Consider the following 26365-nt stretch of genomic DNA (forward strand, 5'->3'; position numbering starts at 1 on the left):
TGAATTTTTATTTACAAAATAAAATTTGTTTAAAAATTGAATTTTAAAAGAATCAAACTAACAAGATGATGACTAAGAAATTTCAAAATCAATCATGGTAAGTGCAGAGCTATTTAGGAACTTTTATTTCTATATCTCTATTTAGACCTAAATAATATCATTTTGATATAAGGACTTTTTATTAAAGAATTTGTAGGATTAAAACTTAAGAAATTATTTACTTTCCAGTAGTACAATTCTACACATTTTTTTGGAAATGTTAGTCAAGGTCTTCTTAGAAAATTATGAATTTTTCCCCTTAATAAAATTTGAAAGATCAATTAACACACTCAATTATATTTATATAGTACTCAAATATATTTATACACTGACTATTCTCATTTTTACAGTACTGGGGTTTTTTTTTGTTTGGTTTTGGGGATTTTTTTGTGCTAGTACTAGGGTATGAACTCAGGGTCAGGACACTTTCTTTTAGCTTTTTAACTCAAGGCTGATGCTCTACCATTTGAGCCATACCTTACTTCTGGCCTTTTGCTGTTTAACTAAAGGTACAAGTCTCACAGATGTTGCTATCCAGGCTGGCTTTGAACTATAATCCTCAGATCTCAGCCTAGGATGATAGGTATGAGCCTCCAGCTCCTGGTTCAGTTCTGGAAACTTTAGGGATTCATGCTTGTTTAGCCAAAAGCTCTCCTACTTAAGATATGTCTCTAGTCTTCTATACTTAAAATTAATATATAATTTATTATTTAGTATAGTTACAAATTTTTACACTTTAAATACTATAAATATAAACTAAATAAATTAGATATGTAAACTAAATTAATTCAAAAATTAGTTACTTACCAGATTCATGAGTTTCAAGCCTTCCAGTAGTTTACAATTTTTATTTTTTAACCTGTGTGCTTCATCAATTATCACACATCGCCATTCAATGGCATTAAGCTCACCACAGCCCCCAAGAATCATTTCAAATGTGGTGATGATAGCTTGGAATCTGTAAGCTCCTCGTATGATACGCCCCTAGAAATAACAACACACAGCTAGAATATACTTGAACTTTTTAGTCCTGCAAAATGACATAAAATGGCATAAAAGCACATTGGCATTTTATATAAATTATTTCCTACTGAAAATTTTACATAAATGTAGACACAATGAAATTTGTTGTATTTTCAGTCATCTTGTCAAAAGAAACATGGATATATCTTTATATTATTGTAAATTATATTCAAATAAATATTATTGGTAAAATGTGTCAGAAAAATATTAAGATTTGGGCTGGGAAGGTGGCTTAGTGGTAGAGTGCTTGTCTGGCATTCATGAAGCCCTGGGTTCAATTTCCTCAGTACCACTTACACAGAAAAAGCTGGAGGTGGCGCTGTGGCTCAAGTGGTAGAGTGCTAGCTTTGAGCAAAAGATCTGGGACAATGCCCAGACTCTGATTTCAAGCCCCAGGGCTGGCCAATAAATAAATAAATAAATAATAATTTACATCAATAAATGGGTATTTAAATACAAATATTTAATACTTCAATCCATGCATTCATACTTCGAATGATAAAAAAGTAATGAATATCAAACTAATGGTCCAAATAATTTGTACAGGTAACATTTTGTAAGTATCTTTATGCCTGACTGTTCTAGTTGCTAGTGACAGAGCAGTTACCAAAAAAAAAAAAAAAAGACACTAGTAATTATCTGTTAAACTAACAATTTGATTACATGGATACAGAATATAGTCAATAAAAAACCAGTTTTGACTTAGTATGGAATAAGAATATGACATCAAATGAAGGTTGAAATAAAAGTATAAGGTCAGATGTGACCATTGCAATGTTACATATGGTGGTTGAAAGAACATTTTTGAGAAGTGACACATGAGCCATGACCTGAAGATGATGGAAACATGGTGATATCCAGAAACTTAGAACACATCTTCTTAGTAAAAGAGGCAAGTAAGAGGGTGCTAAGATAGGAGTATCTTTGATAACATTCAGATTAACATCAAGAATCCAGTGATTGAAACTTAGTGATTGGGGAAGAAAGGATCAGGCAGACAGTATAAGAACTTGAATGCTATATAATAAAGGCTTTTGGCTCTCAATTGATCAAGAAGCTAAAAAAATCTGAAAAGAATCCCTTTGGCTGTTGTGGTGGCACAGTCTGGAAAGGCCAAGGATGTCATAATATTGCAAGCTAAAAGTCATCATGAGCTGTGGCCAATTATAGATATATTTTGAGGTAGTTACATGGTGGGTGTGGAGTGAGAAGACTCAGATTTGACTCTCAAATCTTTAGCCTAAACGATTTAGAGTTACTGTTTACTCACATGAGAAAATTCATGAATTTTGTATATGTTATACTGAAATCTCTAGTAGATATAATTGGAGTAGTTAAGTATGTATTTAGAAACTACTCTGAAATTCAGAAAAAAGTTCAGACTTGGTGATATCTGTGAGTAAATGGGCACAGATACAAGACACTGTTAGGAATGATCCCTGGGTCATGCCATAGTTCAGATGAGTCAAAAATGACAACGATCTGGGAAAGGAAGCTTGACAAGAAAAACATGATAATATAAGAAAACATCAAGTTTATTAACAAATTAGATTATTAAAATGAGAATGACAATATAAACTATGAGGTATTGATAGAAAATGTTAAAAATTGTGTGCTTTGATTTACTTTTTTGTTCTTTAAATTAGTTTATATTGGCTACTTAAGTTCAATACTAGCTCCATTACTAAGAGAGGTATAAAGTATAAATCTATGGCATTTGCAAAACTTAAAATCAGGACTCCAGTGGGGCAGACTTATTAATCTTAGTTTTGCTCTATAATTTTAGGGCAATCTAGATTTTTTTTTTTTGTCGGTTGTGGGGCTTGAACTCTGGGCTGAACGCTGTCCCTCAGCTCTTCAGCTCAAGGCTAGCACTCTGCTACTTGAGCCAAAGCACCCCTCCGGTTTTCTAAGTGGTTTATTGGAGATAAGAGTCTCATGGACTTTCCTGCCTGGACTGGCTTTGAACCACGAACCTCAGATCTTAGCCTCCTGAGTAGCTAGGGTTATAGGCATGAGCTACTGGTGCCTGGCCCAATCTAGATAATTTTATCTCACTGTTCTATCATGTGTAAAGTGGGTATATATCTGTTTTATATTAACATTATAAAGATTAAATGGAAGAACATATGTCAACTATTTAGAAGAATGACTTGAAAATAGTACTCAATAAATGTCTGTCTATTACTGTTATTATTTTTGCTGATTTTCTCCAAGCACCTGGAAAATTTTAGCAGCTGGTTTACTGCTGGTTTTTCCCCACCTGATCATTGGGCTTGAACTCAGGGCCTGGGAGCTGTCCCTGAGATGAATTGCACTCAAAGCTAGCACTTTACCACTTGATCCACATTGCCACCTCCAGCTTTTTCTGAGTAGTGTACTGGAGATAAAAGTCAGAGACATTTCTGCCTGGGCTGGCTTTGAACCGCAATCCTCAGATCTCAGCATCCTGAGTAGCTAGAATTACAGGCATCAGCCATCCGCACCTGTCTATTACTACTGATTTTTGTTTTATTTTATTTATTTTGGCAGTCCTGGGGCTTGAACTTAGGGCCTGAGCACTATCCCTGAGCTTCTATTGCTTAAGGTTAGCACTCTACCATTTGAGCCATAGTGGCACTTCCAGCTTTTTCTGTTTATGTGGTACTTAGGAATCGAACTCAGGGCTTCATGCATGCTAGGCAAGCATTCTAACACTAAGCCACATTTCCAGCCCCTATAACTACTGATTTTTAAGTTGAACAATAACTTGAAAAAGGCAGAAGGAAATATGCAGTTAATTTGCATTAAATTTTATTTGCAAGACAAACCTAAAAATTATGTCTACAATTGCAATGCATATCTATTCTTCTCATTGCATGAAATACCTTATATTTTTGAAATGCAAAACCTCTGCAGTAATATCTTAGAAGCTACAACATATACCATAAAAATACATTTAGGATATATATATATATATATATATATATATATAAAATTATTACTCAGTTCATTACACAAGAGTACATCTGCTTTGAGCTATAATATTTATAAGAAATTATGATATCTATTAAAATAATAATTTTGCTTTAATATTACATACATTTACAATTAAGAATGAAAAACCACTATGGGATCAAATCAAATTGCAACCTTAGATGTCATAAACTCCAATTATGCTAAGATAGTAGTTTTCAATATATCTGAGGAATAATTTAAAGGATTATATAGATGTTTAATTTCATGCACCTGCAGTTGTTCTAGCTTTGGAAGCAGGAGGGAAAATGTGGTCACAGAAACAAAATTAGTTCAATCAAAGTTGGCCTCATATAGGGAGAAAAATGCATTGTAATTCATATGCAAAAGCAGAAAGCCTATGAGATTCTCCAACTTGTTTCTAATGTATCAGATTACCTAGCCATATGCTGCATTATTTTAAAATAGAACAATGAAACAATGAGTCAACACACACACACACACACACACACACACACGCTAATGAGGTAGAATGACAGAAAACAAACCTCATCTAAATAAAAGAGTAAAATTCAGTGTGAATTGGAAGTGGTTTGTTTTTACTTTGTTTCTCATTCTTTTTGATGTTTATCAAAAAATTTTTAACATTCAAGTCTGCAATTTAGACCTTTGTGTTTTCTAGCCTTAAGTTCCTGTAATAGATCAGCTCTTGGATAAATGGAAAAAGCCCCTCTTAAAAGGTTAACTGGCTAACACAAAATAGAAAATGTTCTCCCATAACACAAGAAAATAGAAAACCATCATATCATTAGAGTAGCTAAGCCTAATAGGAACCGCTGAAAGAATGCTAAGATCATTATACAAAACTAAACAAATGATCCCAAAATTAATTAATCGTTTCTTCTTTTTTCAGCACTGGAGACCAGGACATTCTGCAGATTAGGCAATCATTCTATGCTTGAGCTATACCCTCAGCTCACAAACCAAAAAAAAAAAAATCACTGAACACAAAATGCACTAAAAATAAAAAAGAACCTATGTTTTCTCACTTCAATAGCCATTAAAATCCATAGTTTGCTTAAAAACTAAATGTTAAATGTAGGGGTGAAAGAAGCTAGAAATGGTCACAGAGACACATTTCTAGAAATAAAACCAGTGAGTATTTAAAGGCAGCAAAAATTACACTTGCCAAAAATTAAAATTACAATAATAAATCAGCATACTGTTAGAGAACTTCAGCATTAAAATTTACTCACTGTTCTTTTAGCTACTGAAATCTAATGAAATATAAATAAAAGCACATAATCTATCATTTAAGTATGAAGTTAAAAATCTATCTTAAATTTAAAGTAATTGGTATGCAATGCTTATCTTTATCAGCCCTGATCTTTTTTTTTTTTTTTTTTTTTGGGTCCGGTCGTGGGCCTGAAATCTGGGCCTGGGCGCTGTTCCTCAGCTCTTTAGCTCAAGGCTAGCGCTCTACCACTTGAGCCACAGCGCCACTTCCAGGTTTTTCTCCCTGCTTATGTGGTGCTGAGGAATTGAACCCAGGGCCTCATGCATGCAAGGCAAGCACTCTACCACTGAGCCACCTTCCCAGCCCAAGCCTTGATCTTTTAAACAAGTAAAATCATTAATACCATACCTGTGAATCCCTGAAGTACATCTCATATTGCTGTATCATCTGTCTGCTTATCAGGCTCCCGTGATAAACCACAACATTAATATCAGTCCACGTACGAAATTCTCTCTCCCAGTTTGCAATGGTAGAAAGAGGTGCAATAATCAGGAAAGGTCCTTTTAAGCCAGTCAGAAGGATTTCATGGAGGAATGTAATTGATTGAATGGTTTTCCCAAGACCCATTTCATCTGCTAAAATGCAGTTTCGCCTGAAATAAACAAATATCCATGTACACATTGGGTTTTTCTGTAAACTACAATGTTTTTAAAGACATACAAAATAAACAAAGATCCAATTAAAATGTTTGCATTTATAAAACAAAAGTTGCTGAAGTGCAGAGTAAGATAAAACTATAAGTTTATTATGATCCTGTAGAGGGAAAACTAAAGATTTTTGTAGCTCCAAATAAAGATATGGCACATTAAGTATTTGATTTTTTTAAAAAAAAGGGTAAAAAGGCAATGGTAAAATAAATATTATTTATTCAGGAAGCATTTATTAAATACCTTCTATTATCTCAGGACAGTATGAGAAGATGGGATACAAAAGAAATAGAACATGTTCTCTGCCTTCCAGGGGAGCTTGTATCTATTAGAGAAGCAGACATGCAAATACATAAATAAATAATCATGCTTTGTGCTATTGTAGAAGCACAAATACACTATTGGTTTTCTACCTTGGCTGTGCATTAGAAGAGCCTACAGAGCTTGAAAAAAAAAATAGCTAACCAGGTCTCTCCCCTATTTTCTGATTTAATGTGTATGAATTAAGATAAAATAAATTATAATTTTTAAATAAACTTTACAGATGGTTATGATATGTGGCTTGAGAAGAAGAATCATAATGAAATTCATTATGGATATTGAGAGAAGTAAGTAAAAAACTGACTAGAATAAATGAGAGAATAACTCTTCAGTCAAGTTCAGTTATGAGATGGATTCTGCCAAAGGACAAAGCAAAGATGCAAAAGGGTAAAAATCATGTCCAACTGGGGGAACAAAAGCCTGATTAACCTTGTGAGGAGAGAAAGGTGAAGAGAGATGAGATTAACTTAGGAAGTAGGCACGATAAGTTGAAAAGGGTAGATACCATTTTTTTAAGCGCAACTGGAAGCACTGACAAATCTTAAAAATAAATGCAATAAAGTTTGTATGTTAAGCTTTATCCTGTCACTACTATGCAAGGTAAAGGGTGAGATGACTAGATAGAAATGATTAATTGGTAATTAATGATTATACTGAAGGAAAGAGAAGTTGTGGACATTTGGACTGATAGGGAAGGAGTAAAAAGACAGAACTTAAGTCAGAGTTAATCCTGAGTTCGAATGAATTGGCCATAGTCACCGACTTGATGTATGGAGTGGAGGACGACAGATTTCAGTTTGGGTAACTAAATAAACTGTATTATTAACCAGGATGGAAAATATGGAGGAAGGGCAAGTTTGATATAGAAGAAAAGGAAACTGGTAAGATTAATTTCAAATCTTCCATGTTTAAAGAATTGCTAAGGCAGAAATTCAAATACTAAGAGGCAAAATGAAATATGGGCCCAGAGATCAAAAATCTTACTTAGAGATAACAAGTATAGAACCATTTACATATTATTAGGAAGTGAAGGAATGTATGCAGTGTAGACAATATACATGAGGGGAAACAAACATAATCTGAGACCTAAAGGTTAAAACCTGGTGTAAGAAAAAGTGACTTTTAAATAGGATCCTATTTAAAATAGGATCCTACAGATACTGAACAGTCACAAAAGTACTGTAGAGCTTGGAGAATCATAGTGGAAACTGTTAGTAGTTAGAGTAAGGAGGAAGTTTAAAAGAGGAAGGAGGGGTAATTCCTCTCCAATAAAACAGTGTAAATTAGAGCTAAAGAATATAGTAAGGAATGGAAAATTAAGTTTAATATGAGAGAACAAAATTCAGACTGCAACAGGTTCAAAAACAATTAGAGATGAAAAAATGGTGAGAGCTACTACAAGCTACTGTACCTAGAAATTTCCTTAAGAAATTACAAAGAGAACCTGAGGTAACTAGAAGGAAAAGCTGAGGCACAAATTAATTTTCTATTTTCATTTTATAGACAGGTTAACTCCATTTGCTTGCTAACTGAAGAGATAGTAACAATCTTTAATAATGGTTTGAAGACATATAAAAGAGAAGAATGGCTGGAGATGTGGTTCAGCAGTTGAACAACTAACCAGCAAGCATCAGGTCCTGAGTTCAAACACCAGTATTGCCAAAAAAAAAAAAAAAAAAAACCCATAAAAAGAAGACAGGGAGTAAATGAAGAATAAGCAGTAGTAGTGGTAACTGAATTCAGTGAAGCTCTGAAAGACAGAACAAGACGAATATATCAAGAATCCAAGAGACAGTTGGGATCTAGTGATTCATGCTACAATATTAACTACTCAGAAGACTGAGATATAAGGATTGAATTTTGAAGCCAGCCTAAGCAGCAAAGTCCAGGAGACTCTAATCTACAATTAACCATCAAAAGTCAGAAGTGGAGACTTGGCTCAAGTGGTAGAATACAAATAAGAGTGAAAAGGCTGAGTAAGGGTTCAAAATCTACATCACTGAATTCAAGACCCTAAACCAGTACGGGGGGGAAAAAAAAAACACAGACAGAAAGACAAAAAGGAAGGAAGGAAGGAAGCGAGGAATCATGATGAAGCTCATTACATAACACCTAATATATACAAGTCCCTGAATTCAATCCCTATCAGGAAAAAGAAAAAAAAATTAAGGTGGCATGATTAAACTTGGTCCTGAGTAAGAATTATTTTGAATTCTATCATGAGATTAGAAGCAAAGCTATAGATGGAGATATAATTATAGGCTTGGATGTGCAAACAGTGAAGAATTTTTAAATATTTGAAACCTATTTTCCTGTTTCACTATGAAGCAATAAAACAAAATGTGTAAAAAGGACAGGACTATGAAAAACCATTGAAAGTTTAAAACAAACAATGTAGAAAATGGGACATGGTAATGATGAAAAAAAAAGACCAATTTTTAAAGGATTTGTTACTTTACATGGAAGATTCTTTTGGGAAAATGTAAACCAGAGGGAAGAGCACTGTATGGGCTTGTCATCACGTCATCTAATTGGGTCCAACAAATCACCATCACTAAGAAAAATGATTCTGAATAAAACTATAATCAAATTTTGCTATTATTCTAAGTAACAGTGACCTCATTTGCTCTTTCATATATTCTACTACTTTTCTCAATTGAGATACTACTTTTTACTTCTTTTGAAGTTATCTTTTCATCTCAATGAAGAACTTGAGATACAGTCTATAAAGTATTTTTAACAACTTGGAAAATAAATTATAATAAATGGGTTATTATGTTCCTATAATTTTATTTTTTATTCCTTATTACTTACTGACTTCATCAGAGACTTAAATAATAGAAATCTAAGGAGGGTATTGTGGCCCATAGCTATATTCCCTGCACTCAGAAGTCAGAGGCCAGTGGGTCATGAGTTTATAGCCAACACAGGTTAAATAACAAGATTCAATGCAAAAAAGGGAGGGAAAGAGACAGGGACAGACAAAGACAGAGACATTGATATATATCTTCTTTTTACAGATATATAACATGTTCACAGTTTACCAACAGAACCAAATATCAAGTGTTGATAGAAAGTAGTATAAATTTGAATAGATGAAAACCACTTTATAATATAGAGATGTTTTAGATGTTTGAATTTAATTATTAAATCTAAAAACATATTACCAATACACATTTAAAAGAAACAAATATAATTGACCTTCTTACTTGAAATTTATGTATTTGTGCAAAGTAATTTCACTTTAAATAATGAAAATATAGCAACATCTTTACCTACTTTACTAAATACATTGTGGTACATTAAAAAAAAAAAAGACACACTAAAAATGTTCCTGTTAGGATATACCTACATACCTATTGTACCAGTTGAACAAGAGCCAGTTAAGACCTTCTAGTTGATATTCCCTGAGTTGATTCCCATTTTTATAGTCCCTGGATTGATCTATTTTCTTCCAAATATTAGAGGGAGGACGTTCCTTTGAGGAAAAAGGGAAGAATAAAAATTAAAATTAAAAAAAAAGTGAATGATGTACATCATATGTCTAAAATTTCCATACAACTTCCTCAGGGCCAAAAGCTTTCCTTTAACATTTTTCCAAGTACAGCCAAGTGCCAGTGGCTCAATCCTGTAATCCTAACCACTCAGGAGACTGGGATCTAAGGATCAAGGTTCAAAGTTAGTGAGGACAGGAAACTACTGAAGAGTCACACCTACAATTAACCACCAAAAAAACAAAAAAAAAGCCGCCAAAAAACTGGAAGTGGCGCTGTGGCTCAAGTGGTAGAGCGTTAGCCTTGAGCTGAAGAGCTGAGGGACAGCGCCCAGGCCCAGAGTTCAGGCCCTTTGACGGGAACAAAAAAACAAAAAACAAAACAAAAAAACCCAAAAAACAAAAAACAAAAAAAAAGCACCAGGTATGGAGCTGTGGCTTGCGTGGTAGAATGCCTTGAGCTTTTAAAAAGCTCAAGGATAACACCCAGACCCTTCCCAAGCCTCCCCAAATAAATAAAAGCACCAAAAACCAAACAGTTCAAAGCAGAAAAATCAGTGAGACTTTTTTTGGGTGGGGGGGGTCAGTAATGGGGTTTGAACTCTGGACCTGGGCGCTGTCTCTCAGCTCTTCAGCTAAAGGAGAGCACTCTACCACTTGAGCCACAGTGACACTTCTGGCTTTCTGTTGGTTTATTGGAGATAAGAGTCTCACAGACTTTTCTGCCCAGGCTGGCTTTGAACCCTGATCCTCAGATCTTAGCTTCCTGATTAGCTAGGATTACAGGCATGAGCCACCAGTGTCTGGCTCAGTGAGACTCTTATCTACAACACTAACAGCTGTGGAGCAGGGGCACAAATGGTAGAGTGGTAGCCATGAGCAAAAAAACTCAGATACAATGCCCAAGTCCTGAGCTCAAGCTCAAGGACCAGTACCAAAAATAAAAATAAAAGAAATCTTAATGCAAGAGGTGTGGTGCCTAGTGAGCATAAGGCCATGCTTTCTAACTGTATTGCACCAAATATTAAAAAACAAAACAAAACAAAAAATACCCTATATGCCTTTTAGTATACGGTGTAATAAGAAAATTTCTCAAAACTTCTAAAATAAAATTTACTCCCTAATTTTAAAAAAATTGGTGGTAGTGAGTGGCACTGGATTTGGCCTCAGGTCGTTATACTTATTAGGCTTTACTTGAATCACACCTTCAGCCCTTAAAAATTAAAATTAGGGCTGGGAATATGGCTTAGTAGTAGAATGCTTGCATAGCATACATGGAGCCCTGGGTTCCATTCCTTAGTGCCACATAAAATGAAAGAGCTGGAAGTGGCACTGTGGCTCATGTGGTAGAGTACTAGCCTTGAGCAAAAAGAGCTATGGGACACCGGGCACTGGTGGCTCACGCCTGTAATCCTAGCTACTCAGGAGGCTGAGATCTGAGGATCGCAGTTCAAAGCCAGCCTGGGCAAGAGAGACCGTGAGACTCCTATCTCCAATAAACCACCAGAAAACCGGAAGTGGCGCTGTAGCTCAAGTGGTAGAGCGCTCGCCTTGAGCTGAAGAGCTGAGGGACAGCGCCCAGGCCCAGAGTTCAAGCCCCACGACCGACAAAAAAAAAAAAAAAGAGCTATGGGATAGTGCCCAAGCCCTGAGTTCAAAACCCACAACCAGGGTGGGGAAAAAAAAGTGAAAACTAAGACCATATTGAAAATGAAAGACTGAATGTCTCCTCGTAACATCAACAATAAGGCAAGATTTCCACTAGGATACCATTTTCAACATGTTACAGTCAGCTCTAAAAACAATAATCCAACATGTAAAACATTGACGTCACTGAGACTGGGAAGAACTGAAATTATTCTATATTTATCAAAGATATGCCTGTGGAGAATCTATTTTTTAAAAGGTGTTGGAGGCTAAGTGATAAGAGCATCAGCCAATGAGCAAAAGCATCAGATCCCAAGGATGGGTCCCCATCTCAGCCAAAAAAAAAAGAAAGAAAGCAAAAAGAAAAAAGGTAAAATAACTAGTGACTCTGGCAAGGTTGTGTATGTATAAAAGTCATTGATAAACCTCTATAAAAGTAACTTATAAACTTGGTGGTTCTCACATATAATCCAAGCTACTGAGAAGGATGAGATCCAGGGAACTGCAGTTAGAAGCCAGCGAGAGCAGAAAAGTCTATGAGATTCTGTCTCCAAAAAATCGACACAAAACAAAAATAGCAAAAGCCATGGCTAAAGTGGCAGAACTATATCTAGTAAGCTTGAGGCCCTGAGTTCAAACTCCATAAATGGAGAAAAAAAAAAGCAGAACAATCATAAATAAAGTAAAAAAAATAACTATAACACATTTAGGAATAACCAATAAGTGGGATTAAAACTATGGTGAAAAAAATGAGGTAAATGAATAGAAATATACAGAGATATATCTCATTTGTGACCTGAAAGAACACTGCTAATTATTCCCAAATTGAAGAACTAAGTGCTGTTCCAAGGAGATATATATATACTCCATCCCATGAAATAATTTAAAGTATTTGAAAATAAAGCCAGTCATAATGACTCATACCTGTAATCCTAGCTACTCAGGAGACTGAAAGTTGAGGATAGCAGTTCAAAGCCAATATAGGCAGGAATGTCCATGAGAATCTGATCTCCAATTAAACACACAACACATAACACACATACACACACAAAATGAAAGTGGAGCTGTGGCTCAAGTGGTATAACTAGTCTTCAGCACAAAAGCTCAGGGATATACCCAGGTCCTGAGTTCAAATATGAGGACTAGCACATAAACAATCACACATGCATCACACACATACATACACACACACACAAACTTAAGAGTACTTCCTCAGTAAACTATACTCTTTAGAGAGTTCTTTTCAGTAAAACAAGTACAATTAGTTTGGGTCACAGACTAATTTACAGAATCTCAAAAATATGTTATTTAATTTACATGCTATTGTATTTAACAAAAGTAGATGACAAAAATCAAAATCACAAGTCAGGTGTTGGTGGCTCATGCCTATAATCCTAGCTACTCAGGAGGCTGAGATCTGAGGATGAAAGTTGAAAGACAGCTCAAGGGCTGCGAATATGGCTCAGTGGTAGAGTGCTTACATGAAGCCCTGGGTTCCCTTCCTCAGTACCCCATAAACAGAAAAGGCTGGGAGTAGAACTGTGGCTCAAGTGATAGAGCACTAGCTGTGAGCACAGAAGGCTCAGGAACAGAGCCTAAACCCTGAGTTCAAGCACCAGGTCTGGCAAAAATGAGGAGGGAGGGAGGGAGGGAGGGAAGGAGGGAGGGAGGGAGGGAGGGAGAGAGAGAGAGAGAGAGAACCATAGCTACTCAAAAAGCTGACAAAGAATCTCTTTTCCAAGCCATCCTGGGAAGAAAAGTCTGCAAGCTTCCAGGAGGGAGAAAGGGGAGAGAGAAGGAGAGAGGGAGAGTAGGAGGGATGGAGGGAGAGAGAGATATGGTCAAGGCAGCTAGTCTGTGAAACTCTTGATATCAATTAACTATCACAGAACTAGAAATGGAGCTGTGGCTGAAAATGCTAGAGCATTATCCTTGAGTGAGGAAGCTCAGGACAATACCCAGGTCCTTAGTTCAAGACCTATAACCTGTCAGTATAACTTGTGGAGGAGATGGGGAAAAACCAGTTGTTTAAGGATACAGTTGTTTAAGGATAAGGACCTGTTGCAACAATAAGAAGTACAAGTTGTCATGTCCAAAACGAGCTTTATGTCAGTGCGGGGGGAGGGGGGGGAAGGGGGAGGAAGGAGAAGGACTGGGATTGGGGGGGAGGGGGGAGGCTGGGAAGGGATGTGAAGGGTAAACAAAGGAGGAGGCTGCAATGCTTGGTAAGAAATGTACGCATTATCCTGCCCATGTAATTGTAACTCCTCTGTACAGTATGTTCACAAATAAAATTAAATTAAAAAAAAAAAAGACCTATAACCTACCAAAAACTAAAGTAGACAGCCAGCCAGACAGACAGACAGACAGACAGACAGACAGAAAATACCCACACAGACAAGTGCAAAAGAGTGTAACTTGAGGGGCTGGGAAAGTGGCTCAGTGGTAGAGCGCTTGCCTTGCATGCCTCAGGCCCTGGGTTTGATTCCTCAGCACCACATAAACAAAAAGAAAAAAGCTGGAAGTGGCGCTGTGCCTCTAGTGGTAGAGCGCTAGCCTTGAGCTGAAGAGCTCAGGCCCAGAGTTCAGGCCCCATGACCGGACCCCCCCCCCCCCGGCAAAAAAAGAATGTAAGTTGATATTAAGCGACTAAAATATAGCACTAAGATTTATAAAGCTGACTAAAGCTCTTACCAAATGTCTTGTGTCAGGCCTTGCAGCTTGCAATTGTTCAAACTCTTCTATTTTTGCAAGATCTACATCTTCTTTTAATTCCCATGTACTATCTTCATATGGCAATGAGCACCACTTGACCAAATAGTAAATGACAGGCTAAAAAGAAATTTATTTTACCATTTTGAAAAAGAGAATATAGATTAAATAGATGTCAGTTAAAATACTTTAAATATAACAATATAGATCGAAAACAAATTTTAACATCTTAAGACTTAACTGTTTTTTAAAGAGTACTATATTTTAATAGTTTTTTTTCTTTAACTTTATGTATATTTTTACCAAATATTTACCTCACCAGTATCTTTATCTTCACAAAAAGAGACTTCTAATACTCTGTCTACTTCAACGTAGTCTGGATTAAATGGTTCTTCTTCCATCTAAATAAAATTAAAAAGTAACTTAATTGAAATATACAAAGATGTGAAAAGATAGCAATAAAGATACATTTACTGGTGTTTTAGTACAGAATATACAACCAGTTTAATTCCAATGAAATTTTAAAAAAAAATTTTTTTTCAGTTTAATTTCTAAAAGATATTTCAACCCAACTCATTTGCTCCTCCACCTATTCTTCTTCTTGTATTTTCTTACTTGATAATGGAAATATAGTGCATTTCCATGTTCCACAGTGAATTACCTAAGACAATAATCTTAGATTCTATCTCTTTCTTTAATCCCCCACATCTAATAAATCACCAACTTGTGATTTATCTATTTTTATTTTTTTGGGTAAGACTGGCTTTCCTCATGTTGCCCAGGCTGGACTCAAACTCATGATCTGAAGCCTCAGACTAACTGAGTTACAAACATCTGCTACTGTGTTCGACTTTGTAGATTCTCCTGTTCCTTTTTCTTTTTTGTTGTTACTGCGTATCAAACCCAAGCACTTATACAGGAATAACAAATGGTCTAACCCTAAGCTCCATTTCCAACACAAACTCTACTTTTAACTACAATTGGAAATCATTTCTTCTTCCCTGTTCTCATTGCTGCACCACTTTGTATATGGACCTTAAAGTACTAATGTCATCCTATAATTACTCCCTTGTCTTTAATATGTTTTCATATTGTCCCCAGAGCAATTCTTCTCAAATGCAAATTTTATATAATGCTCCCTTGCTTGAAACCCTTCACTGATTCTCCCTTTTGAAGGACTAAAATGAAAGCAGTATTCGTGGAAACAAACAGAACCTTTCTTTTCTCCAGCTTCATCTCCTATTGCTTTCAACAACTTTACCCAGTTTCTATGCACCCAAGAAACAAGAACATGTTTTATGTTTTTTATGTCCAAGAATATGTTTTTCATGTTCTACCACAGCTTAGTTTTATCCTAATTTTTCTCTCTTCTGACTAAACTGCTTTTCCTTCTCTTGTCTGGTTGGGCATTTTATACTCATTCTTGAGAGTCTTACTTTCAACAGCTATCTTTCTTGGCTATATTTGTTGGCCTCTTCTACTAGTGTGCACTCCATAGCTCTGTCTTTACTTCTCTTCACAATCTTAAACTTCCCCTTGAATAATCTAATATGTCCACAGTTTTATATAAGACAGGCTGATAACAAGGCGTAGCCCAACATGAGGGTAAGAATATTGTACCTTAAGAATCAAAAAAGATCAAGCATAGGGGGCTCACGCTTGTGATCTCAGCTAATTAGGAAATGGAGAACAGAAGGCCATTTTGATGCCAGTCGGGGCAAAAAGTTAGTAAGACCCCCATCTCAACAAAGTAGGCATTGTGGTATGTGCATGTTGGCCCTTCTTAAAAAGAAAAAAAAAAATCCTAAAAGATCCTATCTAAAAAATAGGCTAAAATGAAAAGAGCTGAAAACACCAGCACTGACCCCTGCCACGCCACAATAATAAATAAATGAATAAGTCCATGTACAGAGGCACATGTGGTAATCCTAGCAAGTCTGAAGCAGGAAAGCACAGGGTTTCCAAATTAATCTGAGTTAAATTACATAATGGAACTGTTTTAAACAACAAAAAGAAACTAATAGCTCTATTAAGTGATAATAGTTTGTGGTTGGTTTATAACAAGTATGTATATATTCAAAGTGCACACTTAATTATAAGCATTCTATCAAGTACAACTCAATAAAAAATAAAATTTAAAGATTTCCATAGTTTAAAAATGAAATCTAGGGCTGGCAATGTAGCTTAGTGGTAGAGTACATGCCAAGCAGCATGCATGAAGCACTGGGTTTCATTCTTTAGTATCACATAAACAGTAAAAGCCACAAGTGGCAGGGTGGCTCAAGTGGTAGAGTGCTAGCCTTGAACAAAAGAAGCTCAGTGAAAGTACTCAGGTTCTGAGTTCAAACCCCAGATAAGGAAAAAAAAAATCTACATGGTAACTATTTATGCTGTACCTGAGTCAGGCAAGAAAAATTAAGTCTTCATAAAAACTTACATGTTATTAAGCACTTCTAAGATCTTTAGCTTATTAAGGATATTCATATGATAGTAGGACAAAGATTCATGAGGATCTCTCAACATGGATGAACTGCTAGGACATTAGAATAATCACTTTTTTTTTTTTTTGAGGATTTTAATAAGTACAAAGGGACTTAAGAGTAGTTTTGTAGAAAAATTTGACAGGCACCATCTTAATCCAGTGATCAAAGTTAAGATATATCCTGGTTAGGGTTTTAAACTACTGGGCAAATAGATATCTGATATGATTCACAAAGTTAAACTGTTGTTTTTGTGGCATTCTTTTTTAAAATATGCATGCCAACCATGAGAAAGCAAAAACTAGAAAAAAATCTATGAAGTATATTTTTAAATGTTTAAGAAATCAAAATCAAAGATTAACAAAAGATAAAATATAAAACATAAGCTATGGCACTAAATGATTGAACAGATATACATACATTCTTTTTAACTATGAAAAAATGGTAGAAAAGTCAGTGAACTATGAATAACTTCTATAGACAAAATATTTTAGATCAATGCTAATTCTATTACTTTTACGTAAGTAATGTATTATGTTTTTTTTACAAAATAAATTGAGTGGCTCAAGCATACAACTGTGAGCACTATGTCCAGAGACAGATACCCTAAGTCAGATTAAAAAAAAAAAAAGTTACCCATAATGGGGTGGGTCATACTAGCTACTCAAACAGATTAAAAAGGAGAATCATGGTCCATGCCACCCAAGTAAAAGACCTCATTTGGAAATTACCAAAACTGGGCCAAGCACCAGTAGCTGGTTCCTATATAATCCTGCTATTAAGATGGTTGAAAACAGAGGACTTCAGTTTGAAGCCACCCCAGGCAGGAAAGTCCTTGAAAACTTTATCTCAAATTAACTTCAAAAAAGCTGGAACTGAAGGTATATTGCTCAAGTGGTAGAGTCTTATCTCTGAGCAAAAAAAATCAGGGACAGCAGCACCCAGGTCCTGAATGTAAGCCGTAGGAGCAGGAGCACACCAGCATGCACATGCACACACATACACAGCAAAAATAAAAAGGTTAGGACTATGGCTAAAGCAGTAAATCACGTGCCTAGCAAGTGCAGTGGAGGCCCTGAGTTAAAACTCTAGTAACTCTAAAGGAGAAAAATGAAAGACAGAAAAGAAAAAGGATGGAAATACAAAGCATTCGTAAATGTTTTTAAAAATTGGAAAGTATAGTTAAAATGTATGTGGGAATTTGTTTGACTATTTTTAAAACTGTTTTGTGAAAATAAAGTTTAAAAGTTTTCAACTGAAAAATTTACATGGGGGAAAGTACCAGTGGCTCACGCCTATAATCCTAGCTAGTCAAAAAGTTGAGAACTGAGGAGCAAAATTCAAAGCCAGTCCAGGCAGAAAGGTCTTTTAGACTCAAATTGAGCAGTAAAATCCTGAAATAGAGCTTTGACTCAAGTGGAAGAGCACTAATTTTAAGCAAAAGATCAGGGACAATGCCTGGGCCCTAATTTCAAGCTCCAGGATGAGCACACACACACAAAAAAGGGGGGGGGAGGGGCTGGTAATGTGGCTTATAGGTAGAATGTTTGCCTAGCATGCATGAAGCACTGTGTTCAATTCCTCAGTACCACATAAACAGAAAAGGCCAGAAGTGGCACTGTGGCTCAAGTGGTAGGGTGCTAGCCTTAAGCAAAAGAAGCTCAGGTATAGTGCCCAGGCCCTGAGTGCAAGCCCCAGGACTGGCAAAAAAAAAAAAAAAAAAAAGCCAGAGGCTCATGACTAGGATTACCTAGTTACTCAGGAGGCTGAGATTTGAGGATCTTGGTTCAGAGCCAGCTCGGGCAGCAAATTAACCACCAGAAAACTGGAAATGGAGCTGTGGCTCAAGTGGTAGAACACTTGCCTTGAGCAGAAGAGCTCAGGAACAGCACCCGGGCCCAGATTTCAAATCCCACAACTAACACAACAACAACAACAAACCACCAAAACTGCCTTAATAAAGGCTATATCAGAGAAAGGTAAATAAATATTTTTCAATGATGTCCTATATACGCACGTTCTAAACGTTGATGAAAAATATGGAATATATTTCATATATAATAAAAATCATTTTTTCATTTATTTGCTATTTATCTAGCTCAGAAATTGTGCCTTTAAGACCAGTATTAAAACATGCTAATTTAAAAACAAAAGCATTATGTATTATTATGACTTATTAGTGCCCTTATCTCAGCTAGTTTCCAAGCTAATACTAGGAGGTGAAAACCTATATGCAAATAGCAGTTATTTTCAAATATCAGCCTTGGAATCTAAGAAAGTTACATTAAATTAGATAAATAATACTACAAGTATTCTGAGTCCAACACATAGAAGTCCACATTCTTACATCTGCAAAAAAATGTGCTCTTTGTGCTTGTCTCAATTTGAATCGTTTGATTTTCTGCTGAATCCTTTTATCTTTCAACAGTTGCTGTTCTGTGGCCCATTCACAGTGAAGATAGGAGCTAAAATTTTATGAAAGTTACATATTAGAATACAGAAAATGTTTCATAAGATGTACATTAATTATTATAACATTCAGAATATACTTTCACCTTTAGAAATAGGTAGTTCAATAAATCATTTAATTTCAGGAGATTTCATGTAAATTTTTAACATATAGACTATGATAGCTGTATCCTAAGAATATTGTACTCTGAAAGTCTACAATTTGCAATAGAGAAGCAGAATGATGAATAGACCAAAAGCATAAGGGCAAAATACAATTTAAGTTTTGTTTTAACATCATAATGATTTTTGTCATATTCAGAAAGCTAACTTACTTCAAATACAAGGTAATTATATATAAAAACATACACCAAATTATATAGCAAAACTAGAAAACGTATTAAGATATAAGTAATTTCCTTATAAGTAGCAACTCATGTAAATTTACCTATGTCCAAGAAGGAAATGCAGATTCAAAAGTTAAATCATCACATTGTATACAGCTGATAAAATACTCTAAAACTTGTAGATATTTAACAAAAAAAGATGAATAAAATCTAACATTCAAAATGCAAATGCAACGAGTAATGCTTATTATTTCTAAAATTTTTTTTTAATAAAGATTTCCTTCATTTTGACAGTTTTTGTTAAAAACCATTAAAACCACTGGTCAAATCAGGTCTTTGTACCTTTTAACTATTTTAGAAATTATAATTGTTAGAAATAAACTTCTAAAATGAAAATTAATTAATTTTAACTGACATGTTTACATATTAAATATATTAACTTATTTTTAACTGAACATCATCCTTTAATTTTTTAACTGAATTACTTACTAGTTTTTATATTTCACAAAATATTCTTCTGTATCAATCGTCACTCCAGGTGATATCTAGGAATATAAAATTAGTAATTATTATCTCAAACATGACACAAAAAATAAAGTATAAAGTATAAGGTACCATTACTTACTTCCTTTTTTACAATTCTAGAAGATAGTATTTTATCTACAATTGCAGCATCTTCTTCACTTGGATTTTCCTAGAAAAGGGGGAAAAATGTATGATAGAACACATTCTGAAATATTTTAGTTACTACTCTGTTTATGAATAAACTAAATAAAATTAATTTAGCACATGTGCTGAGCACTACACTAAAGATTAGGAATATTTTTAAAATGGAAAAATATGTGTCATTTTTGTTACCATCATCACTATACTTGACACATTCTGTCTTGTAATGTACTACGTATTAGTATAAGCACTATATTAACTAATTTAATCCATTACCACTTCCATTATTGCCTCTACTATTATCATCACTGTACAAAGTAGAATACTCAAACATAGACAGAATAAGTACTTCCTAAGATTTCGGCTAATGAATGAGTGCTTAGCTCAAAATGTAGACAGGAAAAAACTAAAAGAATTATAGAAAAATACATTTTAAAAGGCATACAAGTAAAAAAATATAGCACACAGCAACTATTTTCATGATGCAAAAGACTGAATACTTTCAGAGAAATGGCAGGAGATGGGACTCAGAAAATCTATTTATTTATTTTAATTTTTTCTTTTTGGGTCTGGTTGTGGGGCCTGAACTCTGGGCCTGGGCGCTGTCCCTCAGCTCTTCAGCTCAAGGCTAGCACTCTACCACTTGAGCCACAGCGCCACTTCTGGCTTTTTTCTTTTTGCTTATGTGGTGCTAAGGAATCGAACCCAGGGCCTAAGGCATGCAAGGCAAGTGCTCTACCACTGAGCCACCTTCCCAGTCCTGGACTCAGAAAATACAAAGGGCATTCTTAACATACCTGCTTAAAAATTGCATTAATAGTTGGGTACTGGTGGCTCACATCTATAATCCTAGCTACTCAAAAGGCTTAGATTTTAGGATCTCAGTTCCAAGTCAGCCCAAGAAGAGTCTGTGAGATTCTTATGTCCATTTAGCCACCATAAAAACCTGTGATTAAAGTGGTACTTAAGACTGCGAGTCTTAAGCAAAAAAGCTCAGCAACAGTGTAGGCCAAGTTGAAGCCACAGGACACACACACACACACACACACACACACACACACACACACACACACACACACACACACACACACACACACACACACACACACACACACACACACACACACACACACACACACACACACACACACACAGAGTATTAACAGTGTAGGCCAAGTTGAAGCCACAGGACACACACACACACACACACACACACACACACACACACACACACACACACACACACACACACACACACACACACACACACACACACACACACACACACACACACACACACACACACACACACACACACACACACTGTATTAATAGTGGAGATGCAGGACAGTTTTTCCATTAGACTAATAGTATGACTAGATTTATAATTTAAAAATATAGTGCAATGGAAGGACAATTTAGAAGAGTTTCAGAAATATATTTTTAGGAGTTAAAAAAAAATTGGTGAGGACTAGGACTGTGGTTTAGTGGTAGAATGCTTGCCCTGGGTTCAATTCCTTAGTACTACATAAACAGAAAAGGCAAGAAGTAGCACTGTGGCTCAAGTGGTAGAGCGCTAGCCTTCAGCACAGAGAAGCTCAAGGACAATGCACAGACCTTGAATTCAAGCCCAGGACTGGCCAAAAAAAAAAAAAAAGGTGAAAAACGGGATGAGGAAATCAAGACAAACAGGAAAAGTATCCTTTAAGATACTTCATGACTGGCAAAAAATAAAAATAAAAATTTATATAACTTGTATATTTACTATATTTAAAATTTTATGTAACTTGTAACCCCTCTGTGCATCATCTTGACAATACAAAACAAAACAAAAAGAAAAAGGCAAGCTGGGCGCCAGTGGCTCACGCCTATAATCCTAGCTACTCAGGAGGCTGAGATCTGAGGATAACTGTTCAAAACCAGCCTGGGGAGAAAAGTCTGTGAGACTCTTATCTCCAATTAATCACCCGAAAACCAGAAGTGGTGCTGTGGCTCAAGTGGTAGAGCGCTTGCCTTGAACTAAAGAGCGCAGGGATAGCGCCCAAGTCCAGAGTTCAAGCCCCATGACCGACCAAAAAAAAAAAGAAAGAAAGAAAAAAAAAGAAAAAGGCAAAAACAAAACAAAACAACAAAAATTTATATTGGCTGAAGTGTTTGTAACTATAATCCTGGATATGTCTTACCACAAATAATTGTAAAGGCTGTTCACCAGGTAAAGGAGCTGAATTCTTTTTTATTTTCATAGCACCTTTAACCTCTTCTTCAGATTGTTTTCCTTCTGTATCTTCTGCATACTTTTTTCTTTTAATTTGTCGATTAGACCTTCTTTTCTGTAATAAAAAACAAGGATCAGATTTATATAATTCATTTAAAAATCTAAATAACAAAGATTATTCCTAACCTTGATGGTCATTACATTTTCAAAATTTAACACTCATCTTTGCTTGGTTTTCTTTTAAATTAAAGAAAATTGTCATTTGCCCATGGCCACAAGTTTAATTCCTAAGGTTTTTCCTGCAATTACAAATATAAAATATTTAAAATATCAATGTTATTGTTCTTTAGAAGCTTATGAATAAATGATCTAGTGATTTAAAAAAGAAACCATTTAACAGCTTGAGTAAAATATATTTTATTTATGTATTTCCAACTGAAAAAAGTATAATCAGATGACTACTGGTAGAATAATTAATTGGGATCATAACCCCTAAGAAATGAAAGAACATTTGGCAAGATATTTGAAAGTTTGTTTTAGGTACAATAAAAAGACTAGTGTTTAAAAATGATTATTAAATCTACCACATAACTAAATTTAAGAGATTAATTTTCTTCAATTTTCACTAATTTTATGAGCTTTCTTATAAGAAAATATTACTCTAATAAAACTAATTATTACTCTAATAAAAAACTATTACATGTAGAACATATATGGCTTTACTTACCTCCCTAAATATCTAGTTTATTTTTAAAGTATTTCAAGAATTTTTAAAAGGAAAGTTACATATTGTTTTATATTCTCACAAAAAAATCAAAAGCTCCAGTTGGCTTGCAAAGCCCTAATGACTTAGGTTTATCAGGTTGTTTTTTTTTTTAGTACTTCTGTAAAATTTCATTGGGTTAAAGCATCTTAGTCAACTACTCTATTGCTCAATATTTTGTAAATCCATGTCTTCTTCCATTTTCTATTCCATTTTCTTCCATATGTTGAATAAATCCCATGATACTCCCATAAAGGGAACCAGCATATGTTTTCCTTTGGGTTTCTGACAATGTTTCTCTGTGGGGTCTTTTATTACTTCCACAGCCATAATAAAATTGGTTTTGTCTCTGCAGTAGTATGAGGGAACACTGTTATTTATATCTAGTGAGTAAGGTTTAGTGGCCTTTGTAAAATACTTTTGCCCCTTATGAGAAGTGCAATGGTGGGAAAAAGAAAGGGAATATGTGGTCAGCCAAATGCAGCAGACAACATTTGCCTCTGAAGTAGTTTCCTTTTTAGTTATATCCTTTCAGTATGCATGGGAGGAAGAGGAAGGGGCAAAATGGAGTGGTGGAGTTGTGGGTCAGAGGTAGCAAGGTAGGGTACTGGCATGCAAAGTAAGTACTCTACAATGGAGTCGCACTTCCAGCACCTCTATTATCTATCTATCTATACCTCTATTATCTATCTATCTATACCTCTATTATCTATCTATCTATCTATCTATTGGTGAGTGATCATCTGTTGGCCATAAATATATTTAAATATTCAAACACCAAAATAAATGTTTGTTAATACTAACATATATAGGATTTATAGTAATATAATTATATATTATGATATAATATAAAATTATAATAAAAAGACTACAAGTAACTAATATGTGGTTTAAAAAAATAACATTAAATATTTATGATGAGAAGGGAATCAAATGGATCCAGGCTAAAAAATATTTAAAACTCTATTACAGGATGATGTAGATATTCAAGCATAGTTTAAAATAATAATAAACTATGGCATTTGTTATTATAACAATATTATATATTACCAATGTCTTATTATGTATACTTTCTAACTAATGATGTTTCAGAATAATTCACCCCAGTTTTAGAAGATTTCATTATGTGTGGTAAGCTGTATTTTAGTTTCCTTTCTGATCACTAAGGCACCCACTGATACTTTGAAATAACTCACATGGTCTTTAAAAAATTGTGTTAAAAATCCTTCAGACTTATGAAAGTTAATGTTCAGATAACAATTGCCACTCACTATAAACTGCTTTCTTAGCTTATTAAGGATAATTAATACTAAGTAGCCTAATTGATTAATTTATAAGTCCATGGGTTACAAGACTTTAGTTGACTAATTATATTCCACTTGAATATGTAGTAACACAGTAGGCAAAGCCAAATAAATATCATTCTCACAAATTATCTCAAACAACATCTCTACTAGGTTAAAAATGTAAAACAAGAGCCAGGCACTGATAGCTCTCACCTGTAATCCAAACTACTCAAGAAGCTAAGATCTGAGGATCAAAATTTCAAGCCAGCCTAGGTAGAAAAGTCAATGAGACTCTTTTCTCCATTAACCAGCAAAAAAATGAAGTAGAGTTGTGGCTTATGAGGCAGAATGCCAACCTTGTGCAAAAAAAAATCTAAGTAAGAGCACTGAATTCAAGCCCCATCACAAAATAAAAATGTAAGTAAATAAGATCTGAATGCTGGGTGATGGTGGCTCATGCCTGTAATCCTAGCTACTCAGGAAGTTGAAATCTGAGGATTGCAGTTCAAAGCCAGCCTGAGAAGGAAAGTCTGTGAGACTTTTATCTCCAGAAAAACTGTAAGTGGTGCTGTGGCTTAAAGTGGTAGAGCACTATCCTGAGCTGAAGAGCTCAGGGACAGTGTCCAGGTCCAGGGTTCAAGCCCCATGAAGACAAAAAAAAAAAGAAAATCTGATGTCCTCCTACTTGAGTAATGACCATTTATTCTTAAGTTTTTTCTTCATATTGTTTTAGAAAATATAATTTAAAAATAGTGATGTCAAGAGTTGGTGGCTCACGCCGGTAATCTTAGCTATTCAGGAGTCGGAGATCTGAGGATCTCAGTTCAAAGCCAGGCCAAGCAGGAAGGTCTGTGAGGCTCTTATCTCCAATAAACTACTCAGAAAAAGCTGATAGTGGCACTGTGGCTCAAAGTGGTAGAGTGCTAGCCTTGAGCATAAAGAGGCTCATAGTAGCGCCCAGGCCCTGAGTTCAAGCCCCAGGATAAGCCAAAACAAAGAACAAAAAATCCCAAAAAAGTGACAAGTGGACTCTCAGTTTATTTCTATGTTTTTGCTTCTTACGTTTGAAAGGCTTCAACAGATTAGCTAATAGCCCTCAGCATAAAGAAGTAATTATGCTTTTTAATGACTAATACTTTACTGTTCCCTACAATAATTTTACTATAATCTGCCACAGAGGCATTTAAAGAAAGTTGGTCTCCAATATAGTCTAACTACTCAAAACAATTAAAGTCAAAGTAAAAGAATAAATACCATATTCAAAATTCTAATTTGTCCCTTATTCTAAAGCTGTTATTTTCAAGAGTTTTAAGCCCATTGTTTCAGAAAGCTACAAGGATCTTTACCATCATTTTATTATGACACAGTTATATTGTTGTAGGTTTGTAATTACTAGAAAATACAGCCCTGTTTTATTAAAGGAACAGATGTGTCAAAGGAACCTAATATCATACTGAAAATATGGAAGAAATGTACAAGTTGTTGGCCTATACTACCATTTCATTGTCTGATAATTGTATAATGTAAAAATGGCCTGCATTAGTCTTGGAAAAATCAAACTAAAGTTTCTCAAACTGTTAAATGAAGTTTGCCTAAGTCAAGGATAACATATGACAAAAAAGCCAGGCCATATAATATTAGGAGCTTCAGTCACTGCCCTTACCTCAACTCTTGCAGCAGCCCAGGAGCCTTGAGCCACTACTCTCCAATTGGATAAGAAGCTGCATAAGGAAGAAGAAAGGCTATTCAGGGGCTTCCTGGCCCCATATTTCAACAACTGCCACCACCCCTATGGCCTACAGTAGTATTTAAAAATATTAGAAAGCAGAGGGTGGCCTGAGTTATTATGACCTTCACTAAATAGATAAAAAAATTTAACTTTACAGGTTATTTTTAATATCCAACTATTTTAAAAGGCAAACTGTATAAGATTTATGTCTACGCTAGGGGATTTTTAATATCAGCAGTCTCCTACATCAACAGAAGCAGACCAAAAGAACTGTCTCTAGGAATGATTCAATCCATT

General features: G+C 35.1%; 1 protein-coding gene across 9 annotated transcripts in view; it reads right to left on the minus strand.

The window, feature by feature from the left end:
• The window catches only part of LOC138807200 (chromodomain-helicase-DNA-binding protein 9), a 174250-nt gene that overhangs the window by 66908 nt on the left and 80977 nt on the right, over nucleotides 1-26365 (minus strand). For 8 of the 9 annotated variants that reach the window (XM_069992774.1, XM_069992775.1, XM_069992778.1 and 5 more), the window contains 9 exons: nucleotides 22259-22405; nucleotides 20035-20103; nucleotides 19899-19954; nucleotides 18962-19079; nucleotides 14449-14535; nucleotides 14117-14254; nucleotides 9639-9760; nucleotides 5663-5906; nucleotides 847-1023 (listed from right to left, as the gene is read on the minus strand). In XM_069992774.1, coding sequence (XP_069848875.1) covers nucleotides 847-1023; nucleotides 5663-5906; nucleotides 9639-9760; nucleotides 14117-14254; nucleotides 14449-14535; nucleotides 18962-19079; nucleotides 19899-19954; nucleotides 20035-20103; nucleotides 22259-22405 — 1158 coding nt within the window. Of the gene's footprint in view, nucleotides 1-846; nucleotides 1024-5662; nucleotides 5907-9638; nucleotides 9761-14116; nucleotides 14255-14448; nucleotides 14536-18961; nucleotides 19080-19898; nucleotides 19955-20034; nucleotides 20104-22258; nucleotides 22406-26002; nucleotides 26058-26365 lie in introns of those variants that run through there. The other variant, XM_069992782.1, reaches the window with a different exon arrangement.

Source organism: Dipodomys merriami, unplaced genomic scaffold, assembly GCF_024711535.1.
Source record: "Dipodomys merriami isolate MVZ:Mamm:240054 unplaced genomic scaffold, mDipMer1.0.p SCAF_415, whole genome shotgun sequence".
NCBI classification, from domain to species: domain Eukaryota; kingdom Metazoa; phylum Chordata; class Mammalia; order Rodentia; family Heteromyidae; genus Dipodomys; species Dipodomys merriami.